At 39.4% G+C, this 19378-nt stretch overlaps 1 protein-coding gene across 1 annotated transcript in view; it reads left to right on the forward strand.

Moving 5' to 3' along the window:
• Positions 1–19104, forward strand: part of GPR176 (G protein-coupled receptor 176) — an 87461-nt gene extending 68357 nt beyond the window's left edge. The window contains exons 2-3 of the mRNA XM_067558167.1: positions 13523–13775; positions 17994–19104. Coding sequence (XP_067414268.1) covers positions 13523–13775; positions 17994–19104 — 1364 coding nt within the window. The remainder of the gene's footprint in view (positions 1–13522; positions 13776–17993) is intronic.
• Positions 19105–19378: the final 274 nt, after the last annotated feature.

Below are 19378 nucleotides of genomic sequence, written 5' to 3' on the forward strand. Positions count from 1 at the left end.
GTATTCTTGTTTCACAAGAAAAGTCATTCTATATTTTAAGGAATATAGACAATTGCAGTTTCTATATCAGCCTATGTACATTATTGGTTACTTGCTGAAATATAAAAATATCAATTTCTAAAGAGTTTTTCTTTTATTTAAAATTAGTGAGCAACATCTACTTCTCTGACCATTTCTTTCATCGCTAGTCAAACTCATAGGGCCAGATTCTTAGCTGCTGTAAGTCTGTGAAACTCCATAGACGTTATGCTGATTTTCATCAGCCAAGAATTTGGTCCCTAATATCTTTGGAGAAACCTTAAAGGCTTCTATGGGAAAATAATTCTGTCTAGTATCGGGAACATAAGCACTGCGTAGTCAAGATATTTCTGACCTGGGCCCAAACCAGGAATTATTAGAAATCTCACCAAAGAACATAATATTGCGAGATTTACAGTCAGGATTTTGGACAAAAGAAGATGAAATAAGTATCCCGGCTAGGATATTTCTCCCAACCATCACTGAGACAAAGTGGATGAGGTAATAACTTTTATAGGAACAACTTCTGTTTGTGAAAAAGGCAAGCTTTCGAGCTTAAACAGAGCTCTTCTTCTGGAAAACGTACTCAGAGAGCCACAGCTAAAGACAAAATTGAACAGATTGTTTAACATAAGTAGTTAATGCATACAGGGGGTGTAGTCCTGTATGGGCTGCACACTACTGAAATGCCCCTGCTGGCATAATCTTGCATGCACATGCCAGGTCACACTATGGAGCAAAACGGTGTCCTCCATGTGGCAAAAGTGCTGGGACACTGCTCCTGCACATCCTGGCTCCACTACACTTATGAACACATATTTTAAGATACATTCAAGGTGAAGTGGTCAGACCTGCCACCCAACACTGGAACCTGTACAGGGTATCATTAAACAGCTACAACACATGCTCAGTGGGGACCCCATCCTGAAAGAAATCTTTCCCGAAGCCCCCACTTCTGACTTTCAAACAACCCCCCGCCTCACCAAGCTCGTCATCAGAAACAAGCTCCACATAGACCAGGTCACACCAACTCAAAGCGGCACCAGTGCCTGCCATAACAACAGAGGTAAAACCTGTAGACAATCTCTACCCCATGATGATCTGTACAGTCCCACAACACACCTTTTAGGATTCATGGATCCTACACATGCCTATCACAACACATTATGTACCTCATCCAGTGCAATAAATGCCCCAATAACAACTATGTGGGTGAAATCAGATAATCACTGTGCTCTCAAATGAACTCACACAGAAAAATGATAAAAGCACTGGATTGCATGTGAGTGAACACTTTTCACAAAGCAGTCACTCCATATCTGACCTCTTAGCCCTCTTTCTCAAAGGAAACCTAATCAACACCTTCAAACGATGAGCCTGGGAGCTAAATTCATAACGTTGCTAGGCACTAAAAATCATGGTCTTAATAAAGACACTGGATTTATGGCTTATTACAACAATCTATAACCCACTGATCTCCCTTTCTGTCCTATGACTACAGAGGTATTAACTGACTACTTCACACTGAATGGTCCCTTAAATAACTATGTATGCTAAATTATCTGTTTCACCTTGAATTTAGCTGTGACACTCTGAGTACCTTTCCCAAACCTGAAGGAATAGCTCTGTGTAAACTTGAAAACTTGTCTCTTTCACCAACAGAATTTGGTCCAATAAAAGATATTACCACACCCACTTTGTCTCTGTAATGTCCTGGGACCAACACATCTGCAACAACACTGCAACCATCACTGGTTTACAATAAATATGAGATATGCTATTAAGTGCTGATTCCAAAGAGCTATGCAATTTACTGCTTTACAAAATCATTCTCTAGGTTTGAAACTGATGAAAGTACTACCTATTGGAAGTTAGGAAGAATTTCAATCATCACATATGTACTTCCCACATACTGTGCCAGTGATATTGATGCAGCTTGGAAACCCACTAATTTACCAAGTGGAAAATCAACCAGCCACAGAAGTAAATGCTTTTCGCCTCCTCCTGTGTCCTCCTCCCGTTTGTAATGGATAATAGAAGAGGTCACATCTCTACAAATTCCATCTTACTTACATCCTAGCAGCATTTATTGCTGGTGTCCGAACTAGCAGGAGAGTTAAATGATATGGCACAGAACGCAAGGTGAGATTAGAAGAGAAATGCTTGATGGAATAGCAGGCTACTGCTGTTTTTTAGAATTTGGATTTAAACGGTTTCTGAGCTGGGATAAAACACGTGTTTTCCTTGGCTTTTCTTGCAGTTAAATCATGTCTAGCACTAGCTCATCTGCACTCATTGCTGTCACTTGTTGTCAGCAACAAATACTTTTGATAGGGTAATATTGGCTTGAGACCATGTCATTAGGGAATTTTAGCAAGACATTCAGTGGCAGGAACATCCTGAGCAGCGTTAATAGACATGGTGGTAAAAGCTCCAGTAGCCAGCAGTGCTTGCCCACATGAGGGGTCCATCTGATGCAGCTGCACCATCAGTAGGGATTCTTTTGCTACAGTTCCCTAGAGCAGACCTGGCTTGAGAGTGAAGATGTGGTCTTCGAGAGGGCCATCTGCATGTGGTATAGAGAGGCTCTACCATTACTCTTCAGATGGAGTGGAGGGGAGCATTTGTCATATTGGTGTTCACCTAGTATAGTGAAACCACACTTCTAATCTGTGGGCAAGTCTATACTTAAAACACTGCATCGGCCCAGTTACAACGATGCAGCTGCGCCGCTGTCGCGCTTTAATAAAAATGCTCTTAGCTGATGGGAGAGAGTTCTCCGGTTGGCTTAGTTTCCACCTCTCATGGAGATGGATTAACTATGTCAGCGGAGAAGCTGTCCCACTGACCTAGCACAGTCTACACCAGTGCTTAAGTTGGTATAACTATGTCGCTCAGTGGTGCAGTTTATTCACAGCCCTGAGCGACGTAGTTATACCAAAGTAATTCTGTTCTGTAGACCAGGGCTGTGTCTACACTAACTTTTCCTTAATTTCTCCTGCTGTTGTACCACTGCTGCCACTGGTAGCCACAGTGGGAGTCCTAGTACAGACAGGCATTGGCTTTTTAACCCCATGTCATCTAACTGCTCAGAATAGCTTTAGACAGCTTTAGATGAGGTAAAAGTGCCAATGCCTCATCTGTACTAGCATTAGTTTTTTGAGTCCTACTCTTATGCTTTTTCTTTCCATAGTGTGATCAAAAAGAAAATAGCATGTTCTGCTATTTCTTGTTCTCATGTTGTGTACATACCATTGGGTACTAGTGATATAACATGTGGTGTAATTAATTATTGGATACAATATCGCCCCAGATTACACTGACAGTACATTTTGCAGTCAGAAGTAAGTAAATATGTGAAACTTTTATACCTGTAAAAACAGACAGGCATTCACAGAGGCAGAAGTGTGACAGACAGACTGTATTGCCAGAAACAGATTCAAGTTACCAGGCATACGGTACTCAGGGATAAGCCAAAAAGCATAGGTTTGAGATTGTGATGGTCACTTTCAAGGTCACGTTTTATCTGCAAGTCAGTCCAGCTTAGCTCTGCAGTCTAGTTCAGGGATATTCAAAGTTCAGCCTGTTGATGGAATGCAGTCCCTAGTACACTAGAGTACAGCCTGCTGCCTTCCTCATCTTGGAGTGAGAGGAGGATCCTTGTGAAAAGCTGTTGGGATCAAGATGAAGCTTTGAATCATGGCACTTGGGTTGTTATTTCTACTTGGAAGGCACTGAGATACTATGGTAATAGAGGCTGTCCCAATATCTAGATAGACGTGAAAACTCCACATCTTTATGATTGAGGTGAGGGTGGCTTCCATCTGCTCCGCTTTATAGAATTAAATGCAGCATGTGAGCTCCTGGAAAGCTGTCAAATGCTTTGTGGGCTGGGCAAAGGGTTTTTTGTACTTCTGGTTTACCAAATCAGTTACAGAGAGTAAACAAATGGCAATAAATCTCACAATCACCTTTTAGTAATAGTTCGAGGACACAAGACATGTATTCTTTCAACAGGAGAATTTCCTCAACAAAGATTTGCCAGTGAGTCTTCCACAAATACTCCATGTTCCTACTCTCTATATTTATACCTCATAAAGGAAGCTCACTCTTGGGAAAGGAAACCAGCATAATCACAGAAAACAGTCTAAATAAAAGGGCTTCAAAGATAATTTACATCTATAAGCAAATGTTTCACAGCTGATTACCATGTATCAGCCAAATTAATCTCTGATGTAACTCCATTGGTTTCAGTATGTTTGCACTAGGGATAAATTTGGGACCATTATGGGCCTGGTCATACCAGCTCTCTACATTCTTAAATCTCATTGACAAAAATGGGAGTTGTGTGTGTAGCGCATTTGCAGCATGAGGACATATGTATAAATGGAAGAAGCTAGGTCTGGAGTATGGCTTGTTACTGAAGGCCCATTCCAAAGCTATTGCATTATGGTTATTAAATCCCTTAAAGCCAGACAAAGAAGGAAGTGGGGAGAAGGAAGGAACATGCTTAGTGAAATCTCAGCATGATGGAGGAAATGTTATACTTCTCTATTTAAAGACTGCTATATACATAAAATAATTTAAAAATGTATTCCAGTTCCTAAAAGTGAGAGTACATAATATGGATGCTTAGTGCATTGGACAGAGATAGAACACAACTGGCATTTTAAATGCAGGAACAAGCAACAACAGTCGTCAATTTGCACACCAGTTTCAAACATCTTAGAGTAATGTGTGATAACTACAAGCATGTGAAAAAGAAGCAGTATCTTAAAAATAAGGAGTATGTGACTAGAATGGCCTGATTCTTGAATGAAAAAATAATACTCAAGTTTATAATGAACTTTGCTCAAAAATACAAAAATGCACACCTAGAAACATATTGGAAACAATTAGATTCACCTTCAGTGGTGAACACTGTTCTGGAGCTGTTGTATCTTTTCTCTATGGGAGCATTTGCTGTTCCCTGTGATATGGTATTGTGTGGCATCACAGAAGGATTACCTAATGGTTTTAGCAGAAATGATTAAAAAAATAAAACAATTCTTAATCTAGACTGTTTGGGAGAGCAATCCTGTAGCAGCCTTTGTCGCATGGAGATGGGGAATTGTGCATCACCTCAGATGTGCAATGAAATATCATAAAGGTGAAATTCTGGATCCATTAACGTTAATGGGAGGTTTTCTGTTGACTTAAATGGGCCAAGATTTTACCCTACATGTAAAATTTTACCCTAGATGTGTAAACATCAGTCTGCATCCTGTGTTATTTACCAGGAGGTTTTAAAATACCCCTCCCTATGCACTCCCTGTCGGTGTGTATGAAAGAAAGAAAGAAAGAAAGAAAGAAAGAAGTGTGGCATAGGTGGGGTAGAGTGGGTGGCTCTCTGTACTGCTGATCATGAAGCAATAATTCTAGTGTGCATCAGCCACTATGTTTAACGTTCATTACTCCTGCAGCAGACATTTTGCCTGAGATGTAAAAGATCTTCCTGCATGTGTGCACAAACTAAGAAGTGAAAAAACAAGAGTTAAAAAAAAGAGTGAAATTAAAATTAATTGGTCATAGATTTAACAGAAGTGTGTTCATGACATTAATGTAAGCAAGCAAGAACTATTATTATTTATTTATATTACCATAGAACCTAGGAGCCATAATCATTATAACATTCATTGGTTAGGGAATTTAGAAACTTTGATTTATATTTTCCGTATGCAAAGAGAATATATACTGTCAGTCTACAAGACTTTTATTTCAGGTAAGGAAAATTCAATAAAGAATGAAGAAATATAAAATCTCTAAAGGAATAAAGTCAGTGCATGATTCACTCTGTAGTAGTTAACTTGAATCCCCTCACATTTAAAAGCACAGAAGACAGAAAAGGGACTGATAGCTACCTGCTAGAATTTTTCCATCATAACTTTTATTTTTGACAGAAAATTGGGTTTTTAACAGAACAAGAACTTTTGCAGAATGTTTCTGCTTTCTTTTGAAGTTTTTGATTTTTTTAATCAGAAAATAAAAGATTTTGTTGGTGTGGTTGTAGCTGAAAATTGATGTTTTTTAAGAGGAGGTGTCAATGTTTTAATTGAAAATTTTGTTTTCAATGAAATTGTGCATGGGGGAACCTATTTTCCAACAAGTTCTATTACCAACCGCATAGTTTTTGTTACTGTTATAAAGATACTTACATCCAGTGAACTTCACTCTAGGTGGGAGGTAGGAGTTCACGAAAGAAGCAAGTAGGAAAGGAGAAGTCAGATTTAAGTGTGTGGGCTTTGTATTGGGAGAAGTTTTGCTTCAATCCTGGTCTAGCTAATGTTAATAAAAGTATAATTTGGTACCTAGCTGAAGACTAAAAACATCAGTGTATGTTACCTAAGGTTCCATTAGTAAATCCACAATAACAAAAACTTTATTCTGACTGCGTGGCAAAGGTATGTCTTTTAGATGACCATCTCTGGTTTCTATGGGGATCATCTTGCTGGTTGTTAAAGATATTATTTAGGGTTTTATTTATTATTAGAGTTATTACTAAGAGGTGTTGTTACAAAATTTCTCAGATTTTAATGCCTGGATCAACACTTTGAGTCTAGCAAAGACATCTGAGAATGTTGGGGCTTGGAGGGGAAAAAGGTGGATTGACAACTGAGTTGAATAAGTTTCTACCTGATTCTATTTTGAATCAGAATGCAACTTTATTGATAACAATAAAAGTTCTGAGTATATTGCTATCCATATATTCCATGAACATGAAACACTGTAAAAATGTTCACTGGAGTTTATTGGCGTAGTAGACGACTTTTCAGTGTGATGTATTCACCTATTTTTGTAGTTTCTTTTTTTTTCTGACTCTACTTCTTTGTGTATTTTCATTATTGTAACTCTGCTTACAATGGTCTCCATAAAACTCCTGGGAAAAAAAACTGGGGTAATGATGTATTTGCATGTAATAAATGGTTGCCTTAATTTATTACATATAAATACATCACAATGAATGTACAGATGTGATGGGTTCCCCTGCAGTACAACCTGGAACTGGGGTACTGCTTTACCCCCTTAACTCCCCAGTCTGGGTTGTCCCTCAATGCTTTGCTAGTGACAAGCAGCAAACCCCTCCAGGAGCTGTTATCACTCAGCCCAGTGATAGCATAGATTTCATGAATGCTCCCAGAGCCACTCATGAATCTTACAGAAAAAGGCACCAGCTAGTTCACCCCACCTCCCTGCCTTGCACCCCAAAGTTGCACTGTCAGAAGCCTGACCAGTAAAAGTTTATTACCTAGTCCACCTCTCCCTCAATGTTGAGAAGACATACACAAGCTTTGTTAACTGAGTTGAGATTTTCCAAACCCTTGAGCCAAACACACTGTTTTAGTTAAGATATAAAACAGATTTATTAAGTACAGAAAGTACAATGCCCCGTAGAAAAAAACCTTACATTTATAGCATATTTCTTTGAACAACTATACAGTAAAACTTACTTGATAACTTGATGCATACTAATGATGCACATATTTTGACAGCATAATAGGTGTTAGCAGATTATAATCTTTCCTTAGCTATCTTATATGGCACGCTTAGTATGAACTATTACAACTCTATAGAAAATGATGAATATGGGGTTTACAATGTGCTGCTTTGAGGTACAGTGTGTCACAACAGTGCATAAAGACATTTACTGTGTATTAAAATGTAGGTAGTACAAGTGAATAAACTAACTGTATTTACATTAATTTGGCAGGCTACATACTTAAATTTGTTTCTACACTTTAAAAGATCTATTTCTCAGTGAAGCAAGCAGAAGCCATTGATCACCTTAGCTTTTACCTGTTCCTCATTGTTACTGAGAGAGATTTTCAAAGGCCTGAATGGGCGTTAAGCATTGATCTGTCACACAGAGTGACAGCAAGGTTGCCAACTAATGCCAGTTGTAGTGGTGGTTTTATTGTGGACATTTGCCCACTAAGAACTACTACCAAACAAGAATTTATATTTCTCCTTTTAATTAAAATACAGTTTTGTCCTTCGCTCTAACATGTTTGAAATCTTAAACAATCAGTGTATAGTTAGTGACTCATTATACTAAGATTGCCATAGGAGATGCTTATATATTGACTTAGTACTGAGGGGACAGTGCCATCTATTGTATCACCAGAGCCACGTCCTATGGAAGTCTCTCATCCAAGGATTGACCAGCACAATCCGGTGTAGTTTATAAAATCTGAGCCCAGGGTGGTCTGGCTCTAGATGAGTTATCATCCAAAGCACCTAGGAAAATAACTTGTGATAGAAAAGGTCTATAGTATTTTCAGCTGTAAGGACCTGAAACATGGAGCTACTGTATAAACCAGCCAGAATACTGATAGCAGTCTGTGATCTTTCACAAATTCCAACAGCTAATGACAGAGGAATGTGGACAGAAAAGGGGAAACACTGGCTATACAAGAATGAAAAGATTCAAAGCACAGGCTGCTGTAATGCTGGTTAAATAACTCAATCACCTAGAACACTGTCATCCTCTCCCATGAAAATAAATGTGTGATGGGTGAGCAAAATTTATATGGAAAACTGGAGCAGGCTTTGATCACCTCCAAACTATCTGGACCCTATGACCTGGCTGTGCCACCTGAAAATGCCAAGGTCAGGGCAGGCTGTAAAAGGAGAGCAGATTCTTCCAGCACTGGTGAGTGACACTGAAGTCAGACTTCCCAACCAGCCACAAACAGTGCATCTGATTCCCCACACTGGTTATCAAGAAGCTAGAACAAAATATACACAGCCTTCTTTACAGCATTTCAGTCTCTGGCTCCCAATAAGCCACTAGGTCCAGTAAAGAGATCAGTTATTTAAAACTCTGTGCTCTTTACCAAAAAGGTTCTCCAGACTCCAAAGGGTCATCCACAGTACCAGATCAATATAAGTTTGGCTCTTACCCAAAATACCACACTGCCAGCCAATCCTTTAGTAACTAAAACTAAAGGTTTATTATAAAAGGAAAGAAACAAACCTTATAAGAGAAATGTTAAATGATTAAAGCAATCACATACATAAAAATGATTGCAAAGTCCATATACATCAGGTTTCCAGTAGAAATGTGGAGTTTGTAGGCTTGTGTAGTCCCTCTGGTGTACATCCAGTTTCTGGATGGATCTCAGTCCTTTGTTTCACCACTTCATTTGTAGATGAGTAGTTGATCCAGAGGTAGGTGAAAACTGACAACTGAAGACAAAATGGATGTGGTGCAGCTGCCTTTTATGTCCCTTGGCCTTTGCCATGCTGCTTGTGGAAATTTACAGAAATAAGATGGAGTTTAGGGTCACATGAGTAAGTCCTGGTGACTCATCAGGTGTATCCTGTGCTTCTCCCCTTGGGCCCATTGTACCTGTGAGTTTCCTTAATGAGCCACTAAGCAGCTAGTCCTGCAGCAATCCTGTCTGGGGTGTTGCCCAGAAACACAGCACAAATTGAAATACAGATACATCAAACATATACATAACTTCCAACACAAATATGATACATGCACATAAACAATATAATCATACTTAGCAAATTATAACCTTTCTAAGGGTACCTGACATGGCCAAGCTCATATGAATTATTGCAATTTTGACATATTGTTAAATCACATTATAAATGGTCCCCCTAATCAAGCCAGCATCACAGACCCCAGGTGGAGTTTTCAATGCATTATTTTCTCTGAGGCAAAGGCTTTGTGGCATATGACGGGAAATCTGCTAATTTCAAGGTATCAGCATGGAGAGCTAGCTAGCCATGGCTGCAGGTAGAAATAAACTTAATGCTTCTCTGAGTAGCATTAGTGCCTGATTAATTTTCCACTGGAAAATCCATTGGTTTTGGAGGTACAATATACCCTTTTGGGTGGTTACACTCAGCTCTGTCCTCCAGCTATGGTTGATATGACCCACCAAACACATGTGGGGTTCCAGTTGCATTATGTCTGGGTAAAGGCTTTCTCCATCTTAGAGTTAGAGAGAGAGAGAGAGAGAGAAAGAGGAACAATGCCTTGTGGGCTCTATTCCTCCGACTCACCAGCCAAGTTTGGTCAGTACTTGCACTATTTTCATTTCCTCAGTGTCTCCCAATGGAAGAAATCATATGACAACTCGTGCTTTATAAAACTGACTCCTAGGTTGTGTGTTTTGAATTAGACTGTCCTACTCCATTAGACCTTGTGCCACAGGAATATGAAACAGTTCTCAAGCAATGTCTGAACTATAAAAACTCCCAATAATTGCTTTTCTTTTTCAGCTTCTTTATTTGTATTCATTATACCAGAGGTGAACCTTGCAGTGATTTAGTGATTTACTATGAAGACCTACTAAAGAAATTTAAAGTAGGTAATGATTTCAATTTAAAAACAAAGCCATCAGCTTCTCTCCTGTTCCAGGGCATCACAATAGTTCATTGTTACTGTCTGAAGTGTCCTTCTTTAATAACTGGAGGATAAGAATAACTAGGAATACTTTGTTAAGCAAGTAATTTGATTGACTGAATATCACTTATTTCTTTAGGAAGCTTTAAACAGTGCTGACTGAATGCTGCTTGGTGAATATTTTTTCATGCCCAAGGCACCTGCCAAAACTAGATGATGATTCCATTTTTAAATACATCAAATAGTAAATACTTAGCTAAATATTTTGTCAGCTACCAAATATGAATTAGCACATCAGTAGGGAATATTTCAGAAGTTATACTGCACACTTTTCTGAAATTTTATACAGTAAAGCTACTGGCTAGTTTCTAAAATGCTAGTTGGCAGAGAGAAGCAAAGACTTACACTCAGTTCAAAGGCATTTCTATATGTCTGTTAATGCTAGTTGTGTTCTCTGGTTGCGCTTTTTCTGTTATCTTTTCTGTAAAAATGTCTCTCTTGCAATCTGTTTGTGCTCTGTCTCATAGCTGAGTTTTTGACATCTTGGTTTGCAGCAGGAGGGTCGCAGCACAACGTGCTGCAAAGGCAGATTGCTTCTTTTCTCTTTGTGCTGCAGCTGTGAGATTATAATGTCATGGGTAGGGAGCCGGTCTCTGTACAGTGACAGCAGTGCGCCTTTAACTTCTTCTTGTGAAACCAATTACCAATTTCGATTGGTTGTGTCTTCAGCAGAGGCAGTGATGTTTCTCTTGCCTTCTGTTTTTTGCTTATAAGCAGGGCTAGATTTAGGGGCAGGTGACCCAGCCAACCATCTGGGGTGCCGGGCTTGGGGAAGTGCTGGGCTCGGGGTGCTGTTTTTGTTGTTAGCGACAAAAGGGAAAATAGAATGTGTGAGGTAAAATGTTTCAGGTATTCCATATGTGGATTCATTTTTCACTAGCCTGCTAGGATATTCTGGACCTTTGTAGAATCTCATGGAACTTTCCAGACTTTCTGAGAACTACATTTTCCTTGAACCTCCTAGAATGTTGTCAGTCTTGAGCTTGCAGATCTATAAGGGGTGGGGCGTTGCCAGTCAGTCATATATAAGAATGAATTGGCCGATGAGACACTGACATTGCTTGCTGTTTTATTGCTTGAAAATCCGATTGGCCAGTCTTTGGATCTCTCTGATGCGGTGCTTCAGTTCACGAGGGTAAAGGTGAGAAAAACGACTTTTTGAACTAAAGGACTAAGGTTATCATTTTAAGGCTGTCACTGTAACACTATTTAATACTGGTCCACCCATTGTTGGTGCACAGTTCAATTTATTGATGTTAGTACATTTCAGTTATTCTTAAAATTAAAAAGTTTCTATATCTTAGAGGAAATTCATTTTTTTATTTGTTTATATATGGCACGTATACATAAATACAGATTTACAGATCCTAGTGTGTAAATTTATCATTTTATATGACAGGGATAAATCATGCATGCAAATCATGCATCGAAGTCATGAAATGGCTACAAATGCAATAAAAAATAAGGTATTCAAAAGTTTAACAAATGGACGGGGGGAGGTTGCCAAAGATGCTCCTCACCTGGGGTGCCATTTGTTTTAGGGATGGGTCCTGCATATAAATCTTTCTGTTTCTGTGTGTTAAGTGATGAGCTTTGCGGGTAGTATTTCTGATCCACTTTTGAAAAGGTTGGCAAATGCAGCTCTCTATTTGTAGTGGCATATGCCTTGTCACTGGGTATATGTGTTCTGTTACTGGTTCAGTTTAAAATTAAGGACAACACAATGGGATTTTAGGGTCTACAGTTATCCTGAAAAATGGCATGCTAGCCTTGCCCCTTCTTCTGACACCAGCGTCCTGAGCAGTAACAAATATATGGGGCCTTGCAGGTAAGCTTCCCAGTAGAGGAGATATCAGTGTTGTAGAGTCCTGGGTATATGCTAAGTGTAACTTGTTTTATTTACACCCAGGCACGCGTGCTGGAACAAAGGTGGTCACACAGCATACAGGGCAGTCCCTCTTTCCAGGAATCTCAGCCCAACACCAACATGAGTTACTGCCTTAAGAATTTATTCTAATCAAAGCTCATGGCAGATAGTAAACTTTTCTGCTGCTCACAAAACTCCCTTTCTTCGGCAACTACCTCCTACAGACAACCCTGCCTAAGAAATACGAACAACAGCACAGCATGTCTTCCTAAGACTGAACATTATGTTTCACACTAAAGAAAAAGAACTTGGAAGAGTATGTGTAAAAGCACCTGCCATAACATTATCTATTATTAGTTATTGTGGAGGTTATTCAGGAAGAATTTTTCTTTGATGTCAGACTTTTTGTGTCAGGAGTAGAGCATGATCAGTGATAAATACTATCTGAACTAATGTTGATTTCTGCCTTCCTTTTTCTTTTCCTCCCCACTCCTTCATCCCATATTTCTCTTCAAACCATAGACTATGTATATCTTGCATACTGGGAAAACTTGGTTGATTCCACCTCGTGTGTTTCTCTTCTCTTTTTTTTCCTTGGTAGAATTACACATTGTCTATATGGAATCCCATAAACTGAAAAGTAAATGAAGACAAATCTCATTCAGTTGTTGCCTGATATAGGCCTGGATGCATGACTGTAAACTTGTACCAAGGTCTCCAGAGGTAGTAAAAAGCAGGCTGCTGTCCCTTTTTCACCAGACCAATAGTATAAAATCACCTTTACCTGGAACCTTTGTTTTCTTACTGTGTATTTATCTTTAAAAATACTGTGTGCCAATCTTTTTGAAATGTGGAGACATTAACCAATTTCTAGATTTGGATACTCAAAACAAACTGCCTATTTGAATCACCTGTGTGTCAACTGAAGCATCTAAGTGCATGGCTTGAGCATCCTATTTAGCCACTTATGTTTAGAAATTCAACTCTTTGTGTCCAGTTCTGCACGCACATACATGTGTACTCTTACTCTGCCTACATAATACAAATATTAGACTGAATCAAAGATATATAGCTAATTCTAAACAGATGCTTTTATTTGCAGTACTATGAAACATTCAAATTAGTTAAAAAGTATGGATTTGTATTTTGTCTTGTCTTTTTCTTCCCCCTTTTCCCAGGAAACTTTTTGGTGCTGTGGTCTACCTGCAGAACATCAGTATTTAAATCAGTAACGAACCGCTTCATTAAGAACTTGGCCTGCTCTGGGATCTGTGCCAGTCTAGTCTGTGTGCCTTTTGACATTGTCCTTGGTGCCAGTCCACACTGCTGTTGGTGGATCTACACCATGCTCTTCTGTAAAATTGTGAAGTTCCTGCACAAAGTCTTCTGCTCAGTGACCATCCTTAGTTTTCCTGTCATTGCTTTGGACAGGTAAGAGATCAAATTTACTAGCATCTTGTTTTTGATTTTTTTTATTTCCATCCCTGCTTAATACACACATCTTAATGTTAAATATTGTTTAATGGTGCCTTGTGTGAATATATCAACTGCCCTCACCCCAGCTTTGTGCCCAGAAAGTTCCATTTCCTTCCAAATATATGTTGACATAAGGATTAATCTCTGTTATCTGGAACAGTTTCACTTCAGTTTATACTGATATCTGTGGACTTCACAAAGGGGTTTTGAGATACAGATTCGTCTTCAGAGATGCTTCTATCATCTCATTCCTCCTGTCATTAAATCCTTGCTTAGTAATAAGTCTTTGGGCTGAACAAAGTTCTTGGACACTTGTTCATTAACTTGCTCAATATGTGATTAATACTTTGTGATCCCACTCATCTTGAAGCAGACCTCTATTAACAGGGTAAAGTACAGTTTCACATGAGTGGTTCTGTGAGAAAAATACAGAGTTTTGGTTCCAGATTAATACAAAATTATTATTTGTATTACCATAGCACATAAATCCCCAGTCATGGACCAGAACCCATTGTACTAGGTGCCGTACAAACATAAAACCAAAAGAAGGACCCTGCCTCAAAGAGCTTACAATCTAAATAGACAGACAGACAAAGTGTGGGGGATTGGGTACAACACACAAGCAGAGTAAACAGTGTGATGGCAGCAAACATCATGTTTTTCCACAGTTTTCTCTCTCTCTTTAGGTGGGTATAGATGGGAGAGGATAAAGTAAATGGTAAGAAAAGGGAAGGGAGAGGGGGCACTGAAGGCGAGAGGGTGAGGGGGGCAGGACAAGTGAGAGGGTAAGAGGAGCAGGTCTGGAGTGAAGCTGTGTGGGAGAGGGGGGATTGGAGCAAGCAGCCAATCAGCACAGGGCAGAGAAAGTCCAGTCAACACTAGAGAAAGTTCTCCAAAAGACCAACAGTCCTTGCTTTGGCTGCTTCTTCCCCTACCAGCTGGAGACTCTGGCTGGCTCCTCTTGGCAGCTTTCTCCCAGGCCAAACAGTGGGCAGATGGGTGGCAGCTTGTGGATCCTAGTGCCCGCTGGGTGGGCAGCTGTCTCCCTGCACAGATCTGGGTCCAGCAGGGTGCTGGACCAAAACAGAAATATGCATATCAGGTAAGATTAATATTGGACAGGTTGGTCACATGACATAAGATGTTAAGTCTGCAAAAGGAAAGCAGGCTGTCTAGTAAAAATCAGTGGTGACACAAGTTAATTGCACAGTTAATGCCAAATACATTGTTACCTGACATCAGAGTTGTATGTTAGTTGCAAGTAATGATCCCTACATTGTGTATCACATCAGTGCTGTCTGTGCTAATCTGTTTTAAAAATGTGGTTAACCTGAGTCACTTCTGTAAGGAACCAAATCATTCACTGATTTCAGCAGGGTTAAATCAGGTATGAATTTGGTCCAATACCTTTTAATTAATATCAGGCAAAAAACTGGATACTAGAGCCATGCCTGGAAGTGCCTCCTTAGATTTCATTCTAATCCTGGTATTTACTGGTCTTTATAATTTGACTCTTCCTTTTCCATATGTTGCCAGATTGGGAGAAAAGAGAATTGTCTCTCGGGGTGTTGAGGATCCACTACATCCTGACATTTCAAGCATGAGCAAGAGGGAGAATTGTGTTCCACTCAATGCAAAATAAATTCATAAACCCAAGAAAAACAGAATTTTTAAAGGAGGAAAAGTGATTGACTCATAACTGTTACTGCACTAGTGAGCATCAGGATAATGTATATATGTAAACACAGGGACCAATCCTGCAGGGTTTCTGCAAACAGAGCTCTCATTGACTTTTGAGTAGGTGCTCCAGACAGCCACTCACACAAGGCTTGCATGTTATGGTTCCATGATATACACCCCTGTTTTGAAGGATTTAACTTTGTAACTATAATTTGCTAGTTTGGGTTTCATTAAAGAGTTTGCAACTTGTTTGAGCAAAACTGGCCAAGTTTCAAGAGCACTTGAACTGATTAATGGTATGGGTGGAAATCACTAGAAACTCAACTGAGTGTTCCTTTGAGTTGTTGATATTGTTTAAACTCAGAGCTCAAAATGAAACTCAGGATGCGAACTCACCTAAACTAATTAAAGAAGAAGTTTGCAGAAAGCCCTATGAATCCATATGGCTGTGTTTTGAACAGCTCTATTTGATTAGACACATTTCTTCTTTACTATACACAGCTTAAGGACAGTGTTAGCTAAACCCAACTCCTGGACTCTTGGATTGTTCTGGTTTGAAGAGAGACTGAAAAAGAATTGCATTTTTCTCTTTAAAAAAAAAAGGGGTCAAGGGGTTGATTTTTAAAACCTCTCAACTTCTAGTGCCCTAGGCTTCATTAATTACTTGTGCTCCTGGTGAGATACTGTATGGACACTTACAATGACTACTGCATATACATAACTATTGTATCAAGTGAAACTGATCTCCATGGAGGGAGGCTTCTTTTTAGGGTAGTCTGATATCAGCAATTTCAGCTTCTAATAGCAGCTCAAGCCATAAAAACCACAAGCCTGTTTTTGGGCATATCTGTGGTATTGTGAGATGCCTTTGAAGTCATAATATTTTTATGGTTATTAATTGGCTGGGGCTTAAACTGAAGCTATTTAATTTGTTCATGTCTGACATCTTCAAGGAAGAGGATATGGGGGTTTTTCATGGGAATTTAGTGAGATCAGAAATACTCAATATTCAAGCATCAGTAGAAACAATAAACACTATATAATTATGTGCAATCATATACCACAGTCACGAGTGAAACTGAATACTAGGTGGGCCTCAGTGATAATACTCATGATCTTCAGCATCAAAAAGCACAAGCCCCATCACTTAACAAGGAGAATCTCTGTTTCCTATTATTAGAAATAAATCTCCTAAAGGACAATAACACCACGAATACCTGAGCAGATCCTGATTTTAAAAAGCTCAAACATCTACATCTGCAAGCAAAAAAGAACATGAATTTGAGCATAATTTATTCAGTTACCACAGATGCATGTGCAAAGTGGGCATTTATGTGTGCAAATTGCTAAGTATTTGTTTACTATACATTTGCTATGTGTTTAACTATCCATTTACTGATGGCCCTGGTCACCAGAACTTTTGAAAATCAAGTCCACACTGTTTTCTCCAGTAAAGGGACGCATACAGTGCTACATACATTGCACCTAGATGCAGAAATCATACTGTACTGACACTGGCTTTGTAGTTAAGCACCAACCATACTACAAAGCCAAATGTTTTAAAAATCTCTTGTACCTGTTTTCATTCACATGCCCACTAAAATGATATCCAATTTATTTTTAGTGCTCTCTCTTGAAGAGTAAAGCTAAGACTCCTGAATTTTACAGAACTCATAGACATCATGCTTGCTTACACAGGATAGGTGACTTATCACAGGCAAAAGCATGTATGTGACTGCCCTCTCACTTCACTGACTTGCATGCCACAAAATACTGCAACCATGCTCCAATCATATCAGTCAGGTATATTGCATTACTGCTCACAATTATATTTTGTTTAGAAACAACATCAGAAGCTATTTAGGATGAAGATATTGATAGTGCTTTAGATTACTGTTCTGGCAAAATTATTCAAATTTCTTATTGTACAACATATACAATGTTGGGATGCATTAGATATTATTCTGTCCCTATTTGTGACCCCTGACACTTTTTTTTTTTTGTGCTAAATGCCTTGTGAGGTAATCCATCATAGGACATCCTTCAGATTAACATTGAGAGTCTGGCATTTTGAGTGAATGTAAATGTGCCTCAGTCATTAATTATTATTATTATTTCTGAATATGACCAGTGCAGTGTGAGTGGAGGTAAGAAAATGATGAGAGATCCACTTGGAAATTTCAAGACCAGTATAAAATATTTTTCATGAACATAAATCCAAACAAAAATGTAATATAATCCCAGGTAGGGGGATAGCTATTGGCTGATCATATGCTTCCCAGGTGTGGATCTTCAGTCCTGTTCTAGAACTGTAAAGCCAGATTCTTGTTTAAGAAAGAGCAGAAACTGGTAGTCATTTGGCAACCCACATCACTCTCAGATAGCTATCAAAACATTATCCTCATGTCACTCCTTCAAGCCATGACACTGTATGATCCCAAATAATCAATACATATATCCACGTGTCTTTAAATTGTACTTGTTTTTTGGCAGGTATTACTCAGTTTTATACCCATTGGAAAGAAAGATATCTGATGCAAAGTCTCGAGACCTGGTTATCTACATATGGGCCCATGCCGTGGTGGCCAGCATTCCTGTATTTGCTGTGACCAACGTGTCAGATATTTACGCCATGTCCACCTGCACAGAACCCTGGAGCTACTCCCTAGGCCACTTGGTATATGTCATTATTTATAACATCACCACTGTTATCGTACCAGTGGCGGTGGTGTTTTTCTTTATGATTCTTATCCGCAGGGCACTGAGTGCCAGCCAGAAGAAAAAAGTCATCATAGCTGCCTTAAGAACTCCTCAGAATACTATTTCTATTCCCTATGCCTCCCAGAGGGAAGCTGAGCTTCATGCCATGCTCCTTTCCATGGTTATGATTTTTATTTTCTGCAGTGTTCCCTACGTGACTCTGGTGATTTACCGTACCATACTCAACATACCAGATATTTCAGTCTTCTTGCTCCTCACTGCCATCTGGTTGCCTAAAGTCTCCCTGCTAGCCAATCCATTGCTCTTTTTGACTGTAAACAAATCTGTACGGAAATGCTTAGTAGGGACACTAGTGCAGCTACACCGGAGGTACAGTAGGAGGAACATTATCAGCTCTGGGAGTGTTGCAGATGCCAACTTGGAGCCTAGTGTCCGTTCTGGTAGCCAGCTTCTGGAAATGTTTCACATTGGGCAGCAACAAATCTTCAAGCCCACAGAGGATGATGAGGAGAATGAAACAAAATCCATTGGCTCTGGTGGCTTTCAGCAGAAGGAAATCCCTACCACCAGTTTAGAGGTAGAACAGACTTTAGTTCAGAAATGTATACCACACCCCATTGCAGACTCTGCTGCTCAGGTGGCCCCAGCTATGCCCACAGAAGCGGATCTGGTCAATGACAAATATTCCATGCAGTTTGGCTTTGGACCTTTTGAGTTGCCTCCACAGTGGCTCTCAGAAAATCGGAACAGTAAGAAGCGACTGCTGCCTCCTTTGGGGAATACCCCTGAAGAGCTTATCCAGACAAAGCAGCCCAAGTGTAAAGCAGAAAGAAAAATCAGCAGGAACAATAAAGTCAGTATTTTTCCCAAAGTGGATTCCTAGTCGGAGCAGGAGCTCTGAATGGCAAAGGAATGCCACTTTCTACTGTATGTGTGATCCCATGGATCTTTGTTATGCTGAAATTTGTTACGGGCTGATTTTGTGCCAAATACATAAAAACAAAAGGGAAACATATAACAGAAGTGTTCCTTATGAATGTGTTTTCATAAAATATCTGGAGATAGTCACTTCTGTTTTACTTGTGAAATCCAGATAGTGACACAGGTCTGTTCACTTCCATACAGGGTATGTATGGCTTTGTGTATGTAATGCTGAC

This window comes from Emydura macquarii, unplaced genomic scaffold (genome assembly GCF_026122565.2).
Source record: "Emydura macquarii macquarii isolate MOO-44397 ecotype Brisbane River unplaced genomic scaffold, CSIRO-AGI_Emac_v2 contig_1876, whole genome shotgun sequence".
In the NCBI taxonomy this organism is placed as follows: domain Eukaryota; kingdom Metazoa; phylum Chordata; order Testudines; family Chelidae; genus Emydura; species Emydura macquarii.